The 17,673-nt window shown below is 37.9% G+C and overlaps 2 protein-coding genes across 3 annotated transcripts; both read left to right on the top strand.

Moving 5' to 3' along the window:
* Nucleotides 1-1,635: 1,635 nt before the first annotated feature.
* On the top strand, nucleotides 1,636-8,331 carry LOC147511592 (mitotic phosphoprotein N' end (MPPN) family protein). Its single transcript, XM_086603257.1, has 3 exons — nucleotides 1,636-2,309; nucleotides 2,892-3,003; nucleotides 7,612-8,331. The coding sequence occupies exons 1-3, from the start codon at nucleotides 1,768-1,770 to the stop codon at nucleotides 7,918-7,920; spliced, it is 963 nt and encodes a 320-aa protein (XP_086459383.1). The 5' UTR covers nucleotides 1,636-1,767; the 3' UTR covers nucleotides 7,921-8,331.
* A 1,080-nt stretch (nucleotides 8,332-9,411) lies between these two features.
* LOC147511591 (CASP-like protein 3A1) lies at nucleotides 9,412-17,672 on the top strand. Of its 2 annotated transcripts, XM_086603255.1 has the most exons (4): nucleotides 9,412-10,243; nucleotides 10,344-10,479; nucleotides 10,786-10,829; nucleotides 17,217-17,355. In XM_086603255.1, exons 1-3 carry the CDS (start codon nucleotides 9,957-9,959, stop codon nucleotides 10,804-10,806), a joined length of 444 nt encoding a protein of 147 aa, XP_086459381.1. In that variant the 5' UTR covers nucleotides 9,412-9,956; the 3' UTR covers nucleotides 10,807-10,829; nucleotides 17,217-17,355. The 2 variants fall into 2 exon arrangements, with proteins under 2 accessions (XP_086459381.1, XP_086459380.1); XM_086603254.1 differs by lacking the exon at nucleotides 10,786-10,829 and having other exon boundaries at nucleotides 9,420-10,243; nucleotides 17,217-17,672.
* The last annotated feature ends 1 nt before the right edge of the window (nucleotide 17,673 follows it).

Here is a 17,673-nt window from a genome sequence, read left to right as displayed (position 1 = left end):
TTGAGACATAAATCTGAGGATTATGAAGTGTTCAAGAAGTGTAAGGCCAAAGTTGAGAATGAGATAGGCTTGAAGGTGAAAGAGCTGAGATCCGGTGAAAGAGTAGAGTATGTTGATGCAGGTTTCAAGATTGATTGTGCAAATAATGGAATGAAGATGGAATATATTATGCCAGGGATGCCTCAATAGAATAGTGTGGCAAAGTGTATGGACATATCACTGACAGAAATAGCTAAGTGTATGCGTACACTAGCAGAGATGCTCAAGCAGTTCTGGGCAGAGGCCATTAGCACAACAGCTTACTTGATCAAAAGAGGATCGTCAGTATCCTTGCCACATACTGATGGCGGTGTGCCCCGATGCTATGATAAAACAATGGAGGTTTAGGATGCGAGCCAGTGGGAACTTGCATTGAAGAATGAGATGAAGTCCCTCATCTCTAATTACATAGAGATATTCTCTCCAGTTGTGAAACTAAATACTACAATGTTAGTGTCGAGTATTATTGCAGCAGAAGATTTACACTTTGAGTAGTTAGATGTGGAAATTGTCTTCCTCTATGGTGACCAAGAGGAAGAGATGTGTGTGCAACAACGTGAGTATTTCATTGAATTGGGTAGAGAGAATATGGTATGCAAGCTAAGAAAGAGTTTGTATAGTTTGGCATAAGCCCCTAGGCAGTGGTACAAGGTTTGCACGCGCCCATATATTTCCCATGCAGTGGAAGATATTAACAAGTTGATGACCAATCATGACAAGCAGTACTGGGAAGCAGTGAAGTAGATATTGTGGTATCTAAGAGGTACTACTGATGAATACATATGTTATGTGAGGGATAATATGTACTTGCAATGGTATATTGATACAGACTTTGCAGGTAAAGTTAATCGTAGGAATGAAAGCGCAAGACACTAGTGGTTATGTCTTTACATTAGGAGCTACTGCAGTGAGCTGAGACTCACAATGGACAAAGACAGTGATTATTGAGAAACTGAACTTGTGTCTAGCTTCAATTGGTCTTTTAGCTTGAAGATCATGGATGAAGCACACCATTATGCATTGGTAATGCATGGAGTTGATTTACATTGGCTATCAGTCTCAAAGTGGGAGATTGTTATGATATGGAGCTTGATCACATGGGTTAGAAACGTTTGAGTTTCAAATTGGAAACTAGAAATAAGGAACCCACCAGTATTGGAATTGGAAACCAATACATCTCCTTGTCCAACACGTATCCTATAATGGTTTCGGAATTAAAATTGGTTTTGGAAACCAACTATTCTCACGGTTTCGGCAATTGGGAGTCTATAAATACCCCACGAGACTAGTGAATTAAACAAGACACAACTAAAGAGCTCATAGCGTAAGGGGCACACTGCGAGTACGTTATTGGAGTGGTAATTAGTGTAAGACAATAACCAAATTTGTGAGTGCATTGTGATAGTGCCCCAATAACATAAATTTGAAATTTGAAATTTGAAAATTGAAAATGTGATAGTGTAAAACTATTGAAATTTGAAAATTTGAAAGCAACCGAGGACGAATTTATGCAGAAGCCCATAGAAATCAAGTGGACAACATTTTAGCTAAGTGGGCCAGTTCCACAACTTAAGCTGACCCTATAACATAGCGTTGACTCCCACTCACTCACTCAGCTGGACACAAAAATTAAATTAGGGTTCCCATTTCCAACATTTCATAAACCCCTCTCACTTATTAGCGTCCGTCAAACGGCTTGGCTCCAAAACACCCGAACTCCCCAAAAAAATGAGTAGCACACCCTTACACAGATCATCAACAAGACCAAGCAGTAGTAATTCCAAATCACTATTTTTCCAAGATTTAGCAACACCTATTTCAACCCACCGTGGAAAATTCACAAGTCCAGGTCAAGCAGCAGCAGTTTCAGCATTATGGAGAGAGAATTTCGGTGGAACGGACCCACCACCTCCACCTGTCTTTACTCTAGAAGACCGTGTCGATTTCTCACCTGAATTAGTTGACTACCCTGACTTCAAAACACCCGTTTTAGCGACACCGTTAAAGAGTAGATTTGATGCGAGTAGTTCTTATTCGGTTAAGAGTAGTGGTGGGCCCAATGTGAAAGAGAGTGCTGGATGGTGGGGGAGTGGGAATGGGAATGAGAGTACTGAGGAGAGAGGAGGGAAAGGGTCACCGGTTAATGGGGTGGTTAATTCTGCTTCACTTATTACATTACCACCGGTTAGAGAAGTTGTTAGACCGGATGTGCAGAGGAGTAGTTTTCCTGTCGGTGATTTGGATGAAGAGGAATGGGTTACTGTTTATGGGTAATCATTCCACTTTTATTTCTTATTGTGCTTATGAGTTTTATATGAAAAACTATGATATCTGTTTACCATGTGTTTACTTTTTACTTGCTGAATAGACAAATATAAAGTAGTTTTCGTTCATTGCTTAGCACTTGGAAAAACATGTACCGAGTATAATGTTACACTGCTCATGTTCATTGGCAATTGTGGTGTACTTGCAGTGCTACTCTTCTCTTTTGTATGTATCTAATCATAAATCCAACGCATTGGTAGAACAACGATCTTTTATTTTTCCCAAAGTTTTCAGTTTATACATTAGTTTTATTGTTCAAGAAATCTGGTTCGCAGTGTCCTTATTGTTATACTTATCTCTATAGTTATGTATGATTGTCTTAATCTGAACTACACCAAATTTTTTGAGAAGTTAATGAGCTACGCTGTGCCATTATTTTCTGCATTTATGTTGGACAATAATTATTTTGTACAGTGCATGTGTTCAGGGAGTGTCGTATAGAACATCGTCATTGTGAATTTTCTTCGTACTTTCAAAGTTAGTCCAAACTTTTGACACTGTTGTTTCTTTTTCCTTTTCATATCCAGATTTTCTCCTGGGGACACAAATTTAGTGCTGCGTGAGTTTGAAAAATGTGGGACAATTTTGAAACATGTCCCAGGGCCAAGAACTGCTAATTGGATGCATATTCTATATCAGGTTCTATTTCCTTTTCCTTGCTTACATTTATCGTGTTTCTTTTGCCTGGTTTTCTTTTGATGGCACTAATCAGGAAATTTTTTTCTTATGATGTATGTATCTTATCAATGCCCAGTGATGGAAAAACTCATTTTGAGGAGCGATTTCATGGTTTTTCATTCTGAGCCTATACATACACCATCACCATCACCATCACCATCACCATCACCATCACCATGTGTGAAGGCTCCTAATGAATTCCATTAGCTTAAATCGTCGATGAATATTGAAAGCTATGAGATCTGAGGGCATCTTATATAGAAAAAAGTTATTATCAATGCCCTGTGCACTATTCTATGACCTGTTAATTGGCTCTTACTTGTGTTCCAATGTTTGGTTGCATGAAGACTATACCTATGTCTTATTCTTACTTCTTTGATTTAGGGCCTCTTTGTTAACACTATTTTCAATTTTCAATGGGAAAATTACCATTTTCCTACGAACTGTACTTCATTCTCACGTGTTTGATTAGTAGACGGTCTTAGGCATGAGGTGTTTTTGTGTGTGTGTGTGAGAGAGTGACGGCTTGGGGGGGTCGAGCCTAGAGGATAAAGCCTAGCTTTGGGCCTAGGCGCACATTTTGACCTCAAAGTTGTTAAAATGTTCGAGATATGTTTACTGTGTTTTGTGCATGTGTTTATAATTCTCTAACATGTTCTAGCATGCAAAATTTAACTGAAGAATTAAAATTTCTATAATTACATTTTACCATCTTTATCATAACTCTTAAGTTTCTCTTTTCTTATGCTGTATGTGTCTTAATAATGCCCAATGATGGAAAAACTCATTTTGAGGAGCGATTTCTATAATTACATTTTACCATCTTTATCATAACTCTTAAGTTTCTCATTTCTTATGCTGTATGTGTATGTGTCTTATCAATGCCCAATGATGGAAAAACCCATTTTGAGGAGCGATTTATTGGTTTTTCATTTTGAGCCTTCACATACTCCACCACTAACACCACACCCATCATCACCACCACTAACACCACATCACCGTCACAATCACCATGTGTGAAGGCTCCTAATGAAACCCATTAGCTTGAATCGTCGATGAATATTGAAAGCTATGAGATCTGAGGGCATCTTTGCTTATTTAGTAAAAATTGAAAAAAGAAAAGAAAAAGTGCTTATCAAAGCCCTGTGCATTATGCCGTGATTTGTTAATTGGTTCTTACTTGTGTTCCAATCTCTGGTTGCGTAAAGACTGTACCTGTTTCTTGTTCTTACTGCTTTGATTTAGAGCCTCTTTCAATGGGAAATTACCATTTTCCTGGAAATGGTACTTGATTCTCACATGTTTGATTTAGAAGACGGTCTTAGGAATGAGGTGCCTTTGAGAGAGATAGAGAGAGAGTGGTGAGTCTAGAGGTTAAGACCTAGCTTTGGGCCTACGTGCACCTTTGACCTTAAAGTTCTTAAAGCATTCGAGATGCGGTTACTGTGCTTTGTGCATGAGCTTATAATTCTTTAACATGTTCTAGCATACAAAAGTTAACTGAAGAATTGCAATTTATCTAATCTAATTACATTTTACCATCTTATGCTGTCACTTTTCTTATGATGTATTTATCTTATCAATGCCCAATGATGGAAAAACTCATTTTGAGTTACGATTTCTTGGTTTTTCATTTTGAGCCTTCACATACTCCACCACCACCACCACTACTAACACCACATCACCGTGACAATCACCATGTGTGAAGGCTCCTAATGAAACCCATTAGCTTGAATCGTCGATGAATATTGAAAGCTATGAGATCTGAGGGCATCTTATAAAGAAAAAAGTTCTTATCAATGCCATGTGCACTATTCTATGACCTGTTAATTAGCTCTTACTTGTGTTCCGATGTTTGGTTGCATGAAGACCATACCTATGTCTTATTCTTACTTCTTTGATTTAGGGCCTCTTTGTTAACACTATTTTCAATTTTCAATGGGAAAATTACCATTTTCCTACGAACTGTACTTCATTCTCACGTGTTTGATTAGTAGACAGTCTTAGGCATGAGGTGTTTTTGTGTGTGTGTGTGAGAGAGAGTGACGGCTTGGGGGGGTCGAGCCTAGAGGATAAAGCCTAGCTTTGGGCCTAGGCGCACATTTTGACCTCAAAGTTGTTAAAATGTTCGAGATATGTTTACTGTGTTTTGTGCATGTGTTTATTATTCTCTAATTTGTTCTAGCATGCAAAATTTAACTGAAGAATTAAAATTTCTATAATTACATTTTACCATCTTTATCATAACTCTTAAGTTTCTCTTTTCTTATGATGTATGTGTCTTAATAATGCCCAATGATGGAAAAACTCATTTTGAGGAGCGATTTCTATAATTACATTTTACCATCTTTATCATAACTCTTAAGTTTCTCATTTCTTATGCTGTATGTGTCTTATCAATGTCCAATGATGGAAAAACTCATTTTGAGGAGCGATTTATTGGTTTTTCATTTTGAGCCTTCACATACTCCACCACTAACACCACACCCATCATCACCACCACTAACACCACATCACCGTCACAATCACCATGTGTGAAGGCTCCTAATGAAACCCATTAGCTTGAATCTTCGATGAATATTGAAAGCTATGAGATCTGAGGGCATCTTTGCTTTTTTAGTAAAAATTGAAAAAAGAAAAGAAAAAGTGCTTATCAAAGCCCTGTGCATTATGCCGTGATTTGTTAATTGGTTCTTACTTGTGTTCCAATCTCTGGTTGCGTAAAGACTGTACCTGTTTCTTGTTCTTACTGCTTTGATTTAGAGCCTCTTTCAATGGGAAATTACCATTTTCCTGGAAATGGTACTTGATTCTCACATGTTTGATTTAGAAGACGGTCTTAGGAATGAGGTGCCTTTGAGAGAGATAGAGAGAGTGGTGAGTCTAGAGGTTAAAACCTAGCTTTGGGCCTACGTGCACCTTTGACCTTAAAGTTCTTAAAGCATTCGCGATGCGGTTACTGTGCTTTGTGCATGAGCTTATAATTCTTTAACATGTTCTAGCATACAACAGTTAACTGAAGAATTGCAATTTATCTAATCTAATTACATTTTACCATCTTATGCTGTCACTTTTCTTATGATGTATTTATCTTATCAATGCCCAATGATGGAAAAACTCATTTTGAGTTGTGATTTCTTGGTTTTTCATTTTGAGCCACCACCACCACCGCCACCGCCACCGCCACTACTAACACCACATCGCCATCACAATCACCATGTGTGAAGGCTCCTAATGAAATCCATTAGCTTGAATCGCCGATGAATATTAAAGCTATGAGATCTGAGGGCATCTGAGATTTCTTTGTAAAAATTGATAAGAATAATCCATCTGGATTCCCGGTGCACTATGCCATTATATTAAAATTGGCTTTTGTGCTCCAATTTTTGGTTGGATAAACACTATCCCTGTTTCTTGTTCTTTCTGCTGAAACAGATTTAGGTTTTCTTTGATAAATGCTATTTTCCTTGGGAAATTGCCATTTTCCTGGAAACAGAGGGTACTTGACTTTCATGTGTTTAATTAGTGGCCATCCTTATCCACGAGGTGCTGGGGGTGGGCCTAGAGGCTGAAGCCTACGCTTTAGGTTTAGGTGTGCTTTTGACTTTTTAGTTCTTTAACATGTTTGAGATAGGTCTGGTGTGCTTCCTGTGTGAGTTTATCACAACTTTTTATTACATTTTACCATTGTATGCTGTCATAACTCTTTAATTTTCACTGTTCTTGTGATATATATTTGTGGGGATGATGTATTTATACTATCAGTGTCCCATGATGGAAAAACTCATTTTGAGGAGCGATTTCATGGTTTTTCATTCTGAGCCTTTACATACTCCACCATTAACATCACTATCACTATCACTATCACTATCACCACTAACACCACCATCAACATCACTTTCACCTCACAATCACCATGTGTGAAGGCTCCTAATGAAATCCATTAGATTGAATCGTCGATGAATATTGAAAGCTATGAGATCTGAGGGCTTCTGAGATTTCTTAGTAAAAACTGATCGTCTTTATGTTTGTTTTTTTCTTACAAAAGCCCTGTGCAGTGTCATCTGTTAATTGGCTCTTGCTTGTATTCCAATTTTTGTTTGGATAAAGAGTATTCCTGTTTCTTGTTCTTACTGCTGAAATAGATTTAGGGTCTCTTTGATACCGTTATTTCCATGGAAAATTGCCATTTTCCTGGAAACAGAGAATACTTGACTTTCTTGTGTTTGTGATTAATGGACGGCCTTGGCCCCACGAGGTACTAGGGGTTAGCCTTGAGGCTGAAGCCTAGTCCTAAGTGCTTTTGACTTCATAATTTTGATAGGTTTAGACCGTTTAGTGGGCTTCCTCAGTGAGTCACAATTCTTTAAGATGGTCTAGCATGAAAAATAGAACTGAAAGATCACGAATTGTATATTACATTTCCACATTGTATGCTGTCGTAAGTTTCATGTGTATTGCGGATTGTTTTTTTGGATAGTTTTGGAAGGTCCTTAATGTTGCAATATCTTCTTACTAATTATAATTTGTGATTTTTAAATATCTGTTTCGACTTTCTCTTTCACGCAGAGTCGATTTGATGCTCATAAAGCTCTCAGCAAGAGTGGGATGCAAATTAATGGAGTTCTTATTGTGGGAGTGAAACTCTTGGATCCATTCCAACGCCAGGCGTTGAGTGAAGCACCCAATGGTAACCAGGGATTCATGACTTTGCCCCCTGCATCCAGTAGGACTACAGAACTCATCCCATCAAAGTTATCTCCTCGGCCCTATCATCTTCAAAGCAGCAGTCAAACTACTCAACATTCTGCTGGTGTCATTGCCTCTCCTGCAAAATCAGTTGTTTCGAAAATTGTGGATTTGATGTTTGGCATATGAAGGTTGCGATTTTACCACTGTGAAGCACACTACTATTGCTTAAGTTGGTTTTTTGTAGCTCGTATACCTTCAACATAGAGATTGTATTGTACCCATTACAGACGGGTAAATATTGACCAGCTGAGTAGATATCAACGTAAGTATGCAGGTCCATACATCTGGAGCAGAATACTGTTTTAGGTTGATTATTATTTGGATTTTATTGCCCTTATTGTCTTTACTTTCTTTTATCTCATTCCACCCAACCCAACCAAACCCAGAAAAGAAATGTTGTTTTTATAGTTTTCATTGAGTTTGCTCAAGAAGCGTGAGGATAGAATTTTGTTATAATTGTACGCGCTATGTCAACCCCAGAGCTTGTTCCATACGTGTTTATATTATGTTATCTAATTTAATTATGGAGTTGTCTGATATGTGATTTTCTTTCTTTGATCTTTTAACTGTCTTTTTACCTTCCCACCTTTCTAAAGTCCACGTCACCCTGTGTAACCTTATACCATTGTGTGTAACATTACTGTATTGTATTGTAAGGCTGGATATTGGCATCGAAAAGATCCTCTAGTGACTCGTGATTCTATGAAAACAAAGCAGTTGCAGCGTAATGTTTTGGATGAATCATTATCAGGATAGTCAGGCAAGTGAGCTGTAGTATTGAATATTGATTGAGGAATTATGGACCTCTTGTAAGATGGGAGAAAAGATAAGAGTTTTATTAAGATCTCCTAGCTTTGTTTTTTATAAGTAAATTTTATTCAAGGGTTAACTAGTATTACCCCCTACTAGATGAGCCAATTAGGATTTCTCCCAACTAGATAGGGAAATTAGGGTGTCTCTTTTGAGTACACACAAAAAAACACACGGTCAACCCAAGTTGACTTTTTTTTTTTGTGTGTATTGAGGAGGAGACCTTAATTTTCTCATCTAGTTGGGGGAAATCCTAATTGGCTCATCTAGTAGGGGGGTAATACTAAAAATCCCTTTATTCAATTGGTTGCACAATGTGGTCTAAGTGTTAGAGAAGCTCACTTACAATATGCAACCAGTGCACAAGCGGACTAGATACCTCCTAAGACCTCTTAGCACTACCCAATACCGTGAGATCCGAAAATGAGAGATCATTCTCTCTAAATTTTGGAGAGATCAAAGCAAATAGCCGTTGGATGGAAAAATTTCTTCTCAAAATCGAAGTTGTTGCATGGCCCACAACTGACAAACCACACCAAACCGTATGACCATATCATCCAACGGCCGGCCTGTAGGCTCCAAGATTCCACCCTATCACTAGCAACAATATTATTGGTCAACATGATCATCTTCATGTTCCCTCTCTAGAATAGAAGCCCCATAGTTTGTTCATTCCCAGTTTCCCACAGCTCTCAGTGTTATTCCCATGTATTCCCATGGTCCGGCTTGCTCTGCAGGGCTTTTTGGTTGTCAGTCATGTCTCCAAAAAGAAGCAACAGCTAGTCAACCACAATTTAATAATTGAGATAAAAAATGTAGGCACTAACAATAGGAACAGCAAAAGTGTTGCAACTTTCAATAACAGTAGGGTTTTTCTTGCATCAATTAAAAATCAAGATTCCATACAACAATTTGTCCTTCATTCCTGCGGTCCTGCCCCATAAAACAAGCACGTAACTACATAATTGTGACGAAGGGATAGTAACCATGTAGGGGCAATTGTGTACTTGGATGCCTAACTCTGCCCAGATATGCTTGACTTGAGGTCGTCTTTGACAGCCCCCTGAACAGAAGTACAGAGCACTTTTGAGTTTTGAGTTTTGAGTTTTGAGTTTGAAGTTTGAGCAGCAACATTCTCGGCTGCATGGTGATGGAACATCTTTGTCCTATTTAAGTCACGGGTTTGAAAGTTATATCCGACACGCGTCGATGAATTAGCCACTCCACCAACGGCCCAACACTCTCCTCGTTAAGTCCCAACGCTCCTTTGTCCTTGCTCTATTTTCCGAGTCTCAAAACTTCAACTTCCAAAAACACAAACAAACAGAGAAAAAGAGAGCTGAGCTGAAAAAATGATGAACGGTCGTAAAACTACACCGGATGTAGGAATACAGATGCCAGAAACTAAGGTATCAGCAACGGAGTCTGTAACAATGAGTGGTCCACTTATGTCAAACGCAACTGACCGTAAGCTTCTTCGTAAAACCGACGTGGCACATGTGTTACTTCGGCTTATGTGTCTGTTGTCATCTGTGTTAGCCGTGGCTGTCATGGCTACTTCTGAGGAGAAGGCCAATATTACCATCTATGGCTTCAGCCTTCCTGTTTATTCAAAGTGGTCTTTCGCTCCATCTTTCGAGTAAGTTCAGTTTAGTTCAGCTCAATTACGATACTGTGTTCTGTGGTTAAATCATTTGACGATAATACCCCGGTAAATAAGTTTCTACGACTCTTTTCAGGTATCTTGTGGGAATGTCAGCTGCGGCTGCCGCACATTCACTGTTGCAGTTACTACTATGTGTACTGAAGTTGGTAAGGAAGTCACCTGTTATATCTTCTCGAAACCATGCTTGGCTAATATTTGCTGGTGATCAGGTATAACATTTTTGTATCAAGAATCAAGATTAAGTATTAGCTAGTCATTTTGACATAATATAGAGAATGCTTTATTCCGCAATGTATTTGTTAAAACTGGTATGGAAGCAATGGAACATGTGAGGGTTTCATGGTTTGAATACTATGAACAAATGTTACATATGATTCTTCTGTTCGACTGTTCTACTTGTGATTGGCCGACTAGGCGTCTAGGCAGTGCATATGGTGGTACTTATTTTGTTATTGAGAAACATAATTTACTTTTTGAAAGAAGTTTGTACTGAGGAACGAATAACTCATTTTCAGGAGGGGAAAAACATCGAATAGATGCATTGACCATAGATATAGAGGTTGGTGAAAACACAGGATTTTACAGTGTCATTTATTGGCCTATGGAGGAGGCTTTTCGTGCAATCTGTTTCATTTCCTTTGTGTTGAGTTTCTCAAATTGCCTGATGTGAGAATTATGATTATTTTACTCATTTTATGTTTTCTGTTTATGCTGTGATGCTCTCTTACTTTAACCCTTAATATTTCCACCTAGCTTTCCCTTAATTATACTGCCTACTAGAGATTTGGTGTAATACACACACAGAAAATTAGGTATTTAGGAGTTTTCTTGTGATTTGGACTTTTCAGAACAATGGAGTATTCTATGGAGGGATTTCTGGAAAATTGTCAATAAAAAAAGTTAATTCTCGTCAAATGGTCTATTTTCTATAAGCTCGAACTTGTAGAGGGTACGTAGAATATTATGTATATCAAGAGGAGCAAGGAAGTGCAGATGTAGATATAGGTCGGAGATACCTAGAAGTGGAGTGGAATGGTCGATCTCAGACTTTCTCTTCCATCCTTCTTGGTTGGTTTCTTTCAGAAATAAGTTTTTTGATTAAGCTAGGCGACTCGACTCTTTCCTATCCTCATGGCTCATGCAAAAGGTACACTTTATGATAGGTCCTAAAATCTTCGATATATCACAAAGATCGCCAATGTTAATAAATAAAATTAACTAACTCCTTTTTAGAAATCATTGCTAGCTGGTCACAAGTCCACCTTCTAGACACTAAGAAATTGTACAACTTTGTAATTTTGGTATTATGCCATCCAGGTTTTTGTAAAGATGATCCAAGTAATTTCTCCTATGTACCAATATTTGTAGAATCTCAGAAGTTAAGTTTTAACTTCTATAAGCTATGTGTCTTACATTAGATTCAAAATTTGGATGAGAGTTGAAACATTCATCCATAGAAAGATGGTCGTTATCTTTTCTTATATGATGGAATTGGAAGTGATTGCCTCTCAATAAGTATTATTTTGGGCCATAAGCTTTACGGATCTAACTAGTACCAATACTGTCCTCAACTTAACCACCCATTGGGCTTGGGCCGACACATGGCCATGGGTGTGGGGTTTTATCTGAAAAGGCCTTGATTCTAGTTAGTGATCTTCCCACTTTATCAACCCATAATGAACTCCTTTATTCTCCCATGTGGGTAGGGGTGGCAATGGGTCGTGTTGGGTCGGATTCGTGTCGTGTCATACTCGGGTCACGTGTTAGGAGAGCAAACCCAAACCCAACCAATTACTAATCGTGTCAAGTTTGTCAAACTCAAACCCAACCCGCATATGTAACGGGTGACCCGCTAAGCCAGCGGGTCAACTTCGGATCGGGTTAACAGATAACCCGTAAGTTCTTTTTTTTTGGATAAAGAATATTTATTAATCTAAATAATAAAAGAACTTGCAAAAGTGCGCAAACTGCGCATAGTTGTTGAAACACATCTACTGAACGCCTTAACTTGCAAACTGTGCATAGTTGTTAAAATGCTAGGTGCTGTTAATACGATAATTGTACATACAGACAGGTAGAACAACAAACATGACTTAACACAGATCAATATTATTCTGATTTCTGAATCAGCTCAAATTTACCATCATGAGATAATGTTATCTCAAATTGTGGCAAGAAACATGTTAGTGAAAGCTAAGCATCATATACACAGAAGTTACAAAGGGTTGGGCAAGAATTTGTTCCCAGCCAGACTATTCTGCCATCAGAAGAAAAGAAAATGCAATAGATGTCAAACTCCTACAAGAGCGCAAGAATATTAAATACCACTAGACTACTACTCTACTACAGAGTGACTTCAATCTCCAAATTAAAAGCCACAAGTTAAACTTTAGCCTTCCTTTGTATTAGCCACTTTCTTCAACCTCGGCCACAATTATTCCATTCTTATCAGTCACGTTCAAATTTGTGACGTCCTCGCACAACTCGTCCACATTGGGCTCCATATTATCTATATTAGAAGGAAACCATTTGATGTTAAAGAAATTAACATGGCAGGACATAAAAAAAAACAATAGAAAAAAAGAAAAGAATCACACACCTGACAGTCCAAATATCCAATCACGAGTGCAAATTAAAGCCTCAACATTTGCAGGCTTGAGGGCACTATGAAACTTATCGACAACCCTACCACCAATACTGAAAGCTGCTTCTGAGGCAACAGTTGATATAGGAAGGGACAGAACATCACGAGCCATCAAAGAGAGATCAGGGTATCGATACTGATTTCCCTTCCAAAAGTGAAGGACATCCAACTCTAATTTCCTATCCAATCTTGGTTCATCCAAGTATAACTCTAATTGATTTTTTTTGGTGTGAGTAGACATTTCTTCATCATCAAATGTGTCAAAATCCTGGATCATAAGATATGATAGGTGGTATATAGTCACAACAATATAAAATTGATAGAAATATAATTAAAGAACTATATAAATGTAGTTTTACCTCCATAACACTATCAAGGCAATCTGGAGAATGATTTGATGGATTCTTTGAAGTGGTACTGGTAGACTCATTAGCATTTTGCATATATTGAGCAAAAAGAGAGGATAGCTTAGTAGAAACATCATCTAATTGAATTGAATCCTTACCAAAAAGCCTATTGTAACACCACTTCACAAATTCTAACTTGTATCGAGGATCTAATATCACAGCAATGGCAAGAATCCCAGAATAATCTAACCAGTACTTCTCAAATTTAAGGTTTATTTCAACAGCCATGGACCGCAGAAAATAATCACCATCTTTTATAGCTTTGGCCAAAGTGTCTTGCACCATAAACACTTGGGGAAAGAACAAGTTTGATGTAGGATACTGTGTCCCAAAAAATATGCAAGTCACCTTATAAAACACACCCAAAAACCGACAAATCTTCTCAACCCTACTCCACTCTTCTCCAACAGGACAATGAGTATAATTCGAATCACTTAACTCTAAATGAATAAAAGCATTACGGTAGTAAAGAGCACTTTCAAGCATTAGAAACGTTGAATTCCAACGAGTTGGAACATCTTGACGCAAACCCTTTTTACGTTCCAAAGAAACTTGTGCAATACAATTAGAGAACTTTTGCTTTCTTTGTTGTGAACCTTTCAAATACTTTACACTTTCTCTAATCTTCACAACAGAAGAATCAATTACTTTTAACCCATCTTGAACAATAAGATTTAGAATGTGCGCACAACAACGAACATGTAAATATTCACCGTTACATAATAAAACATTCTTCAAATTAAGTTGGTTAAATGAATTATTAGAACTAGCATTGTCTAAAGTCATAGAAAACAACTTCTTTTCAATTCCCCACTCGATCAATAAATTATAAATTTTCTCAGACAACGCAATACCAGTGTGGGGAGTAGGCATGAAACGAAAGTTCAAAATTCTCTTTTGTAACTTCCAATTAGTATCAACAAAGTGGGCAGTGAGGGAAAGATAACCATCAGTGCTAATGGAAGTCCACAAATCAGAAGTTAGACTAATTCTTCCTGGAATGGAATGCAACAAGTCTTTAACAACTCCTTTCTCTGTCTTATAAATATTTAGGATGTGGTCCTTAGCAGTATTTCTAGATACTAACTTGATTCCTTCATCAATATAACTCAATGCATCCCTAATTCCCTGATATTCAACAAACTGAAAAGGTAAATCATGTCTAACTATGGCCATATACATTTTCTCTCGAAACTTTTCAAGATCAAACTTTTGGGTCCTCATTGACAAAGAAGATTCGGAATTAGACAAAAACATTTGTCCTAAGTCAGTGGTATTTCTCCTAATGCAAGACTTAATATGGCAAATCATATTACCAGTCCCCATTTTACTGTCACACAAATAAACGACCCCACACTTACGACACTTAGCCCTGGCTTTCCCATCAGCACGAACCGGTAACAATTCAAAACAATTCCAAACTTTCGAAGTTTTCTTACGAGGCTTACCATTGTTTGTATTTTGTTCAGCACAAGTGGCTTGAACTGCAGGTTCCTGGGAGTCCTGGGTCTACGTCTACAAGATCAATATGAGTTGGCGCCACATTGTGTTGTTCAGCAACTTCAAACTCCATTTATAAGAAGGAAAACAAGCAGCAAGAATAAACAACTTAGTTAGAGATGTCAAAAAGTGAATCTAATAATATTATACGTACTGTTCACGTTCTATAAAATGGCTACATTGAACTGATTGAAGTGTTAACATAATGATATAAAAAAAGATTAACTTAATTAATAATTTAGAGAGGGGATTATTCTTTCGAGATGTTATTGGAAGCTTTTTCATACCATTGCACCAGCCACATAAAATAAGCTAAGTAAATAGAAAAATAAAAGATGAATTACCAGTAAATCAAGGTAAGGGGTTTGAGGAATTTGGGCAGTAGCTTAAGGAGAATTGGGGTTGAATACTTGAATGTGAGTATGTGACTTTGACGGCTTCATTGTTCTCTTTATAGAATTGAGACTAGGGTAAGATATCTTTTATTGAATATTTGAATGAATCTATAATATTCGATCTATATGCTAAATGGCCGGTTAATAATCCTTCTCAATCCAGGTGGAGGAGGAGGAGATTCTGGTAAATTAACTGTTGTTGACTTGTTGTGGAAAGAGAACACGGTGTGTACTTGCGTCTTGCGCACCTTAACTTGGGTTACTACTTACTAGACCAGAATTCCAGAAACGTTATTTTGGTTTTTATGGACCAATTTGGAACATTAACGAGTTTGAAATGATAAGCTCAAAGTTTTGATGGAATTTCGTACGGCATTCAGTTTGTTTGATCTTTATCTTTTTAGTATTTTCTTTTAGGTAATTGGTAAATTGGGAATTTGGGAATTTGGGATTATGATATTTAATAAAATACGGATACATATATGTTTAAGACTTTAAGGACTTAAAACAGGTCTTACGGGTCACGGGTTGATGACCCAACCCATTGGACCTGGGAATTAATCGGGTATACTAATGGGTTATTCGGATTAATATGTGTGACCCTAACCCAACCCATTTATTTGACGGGTTTGGCGGGTCAACCCTTAAATGACCTTAGTCTTATGTAAGCCTGATTGAACAAAAAGTTTTTTTTTCTCAACCCAAACCCGCTAATTTCGTGTCGGATTCGTGTCGGGTTAGTGGGTCGTGTACAAAACTGCCACCCCTACATGTGGGACTATTAGATTTCAGGTTCATAATACCCAACAATTTCTTCTCCTTTCTTCTCCCATGTGAGACTATTAGATTTCAGGTTCACAATACCCAACAATCTCCACCTTGAACCGAAATCCAAGGATCTTCACTTGTTCATCACCATTGCACGATATCATGCCAAACTTTGTAGGTGTCGAATGACTTTGTCTTCAAATTCTACATGATCGATCTGTGTCGTTTGTCCCAGCCGAACCATCGGCTCTGATACCATTTGATAGGGCCTAGCACACAGGCGGACCTCGGGCCCATAAGCTTTACGGATCTAACTAGTACCAATACTGTCCCCAATTTAACCACCCATTGGGCTTGGGCCAACACATGGCTATGGGTGTGGGGTTTTATTTGAAAAGGCATTGATTCTAGTTAGTGATCTTCCCACTTTATCAACCCATGTTGAACTCCTTTCTTCTCCCATGTGGGACTATTAGATTTCAGGTTCACAATACCCAACAGTGTGTTTGTTTCATCACCGACTAATCTGGATTCACTCTATGGGAATTCACCTGTCCATATTAGGATTCGAAATGTTGGATAGTGTTTCCTGCCCTACATTTGAGACACATACAGACACAATCCAATAGGAACTTTGCCAGGTTAGTGTAGATGCCTAGATTGAATATGTCGAACACTTGTATTCTTGGACATTGACCATACTTGTGTCCAAGTGTCATTAATATATAGGATCTTACTAACTTGGTAGCTTCTATAAATTCTGTTTTAAGTTACTACTTGTTTGAGTCCTCATAAAGTAGCCCAGTACTTCTCAACTATGATACACTTATAAAATCTGTTTTCGGCCAACAAACATATAACACCTAACTGCTCAGGCTTTCTCTTAAACAGACATATGTCTGTTAACGGACATGTTCATGGGGCAGCTTATATAGTGTCTTGAACAACTTTTTAATTTACGCTTATTAACTTGTTCGTGGGCAGCTTATATACGACACTATGTAAGTTGTGCAAGACACTATATAAGCTGCTCAAGACACTATATAACATGTTAATTAACAGACAGTCCGCTTAAGAGAAAGCCTACCTAACTGCTTTACAAGACAAAGCTATCTTCTTGAGCTCTGACAGGTCTGTCTTGTGGGTTTAAGGTGTCTGGCTGTTAATTTTGGTAGCAAAGCTATCTTCCTTTTGTTTCATCTAGAAGTAATGCATTATCTTTCTTGTTGCAGATATTTGCATTCGTGATGATGAGTGCAGGATCAGCTGCGTCTGGGGTGACGAACCTTAACAAGACAGGCATACGACACTCAGCTCTTCCAGACTTATGTAAGCCACTGCATCGTTTCTGTGACCGTATTGCTGTGTCCATAGCCTTCACTTTCTTTAGCTGCTTCTTGCTTGGAGTCTCAGTTGTTCTTGATGTAATCTGGCTCTCTAAGCATTAATTTTTGTTTATCTATTACTATTCCAAGTTCACGAGGCTGATCCGCTGATACAGTTTAGCAGTATTTGTGGTTTTTTTTTCTGTATGATGTAATCTTCCGTTAGGGAGTAGTTAAGGTTTTGGTTTCCTGTACTGTATTTGCAAGATAGATATCTCTTACAAAGAACAGAACGTCTAATGGCACGTAGATGATGCTACTGCAATTTAGATATCAATTAATGATATAAGTTCTCTTTTGATCT

Source organism: Coptis chinensis, chromosome 3 (assembly GCF_015680905.1).
Source record: "Coptis chinensis isolate HL-2020 chromosome 3, ASM1568090v1, whole genome shotgun sequence".
In the NCBI taxonomy this organism is placed as follows: Eukaryota; Viridiplantae; Streptophyta; class Magnoliopsida; order Ranunculales; family Ranunculaceae; genus Coptis; species Coptis chinensis.
This window is presented reverse-complemented; position numbering and strand designations above follow the sequence as displayed.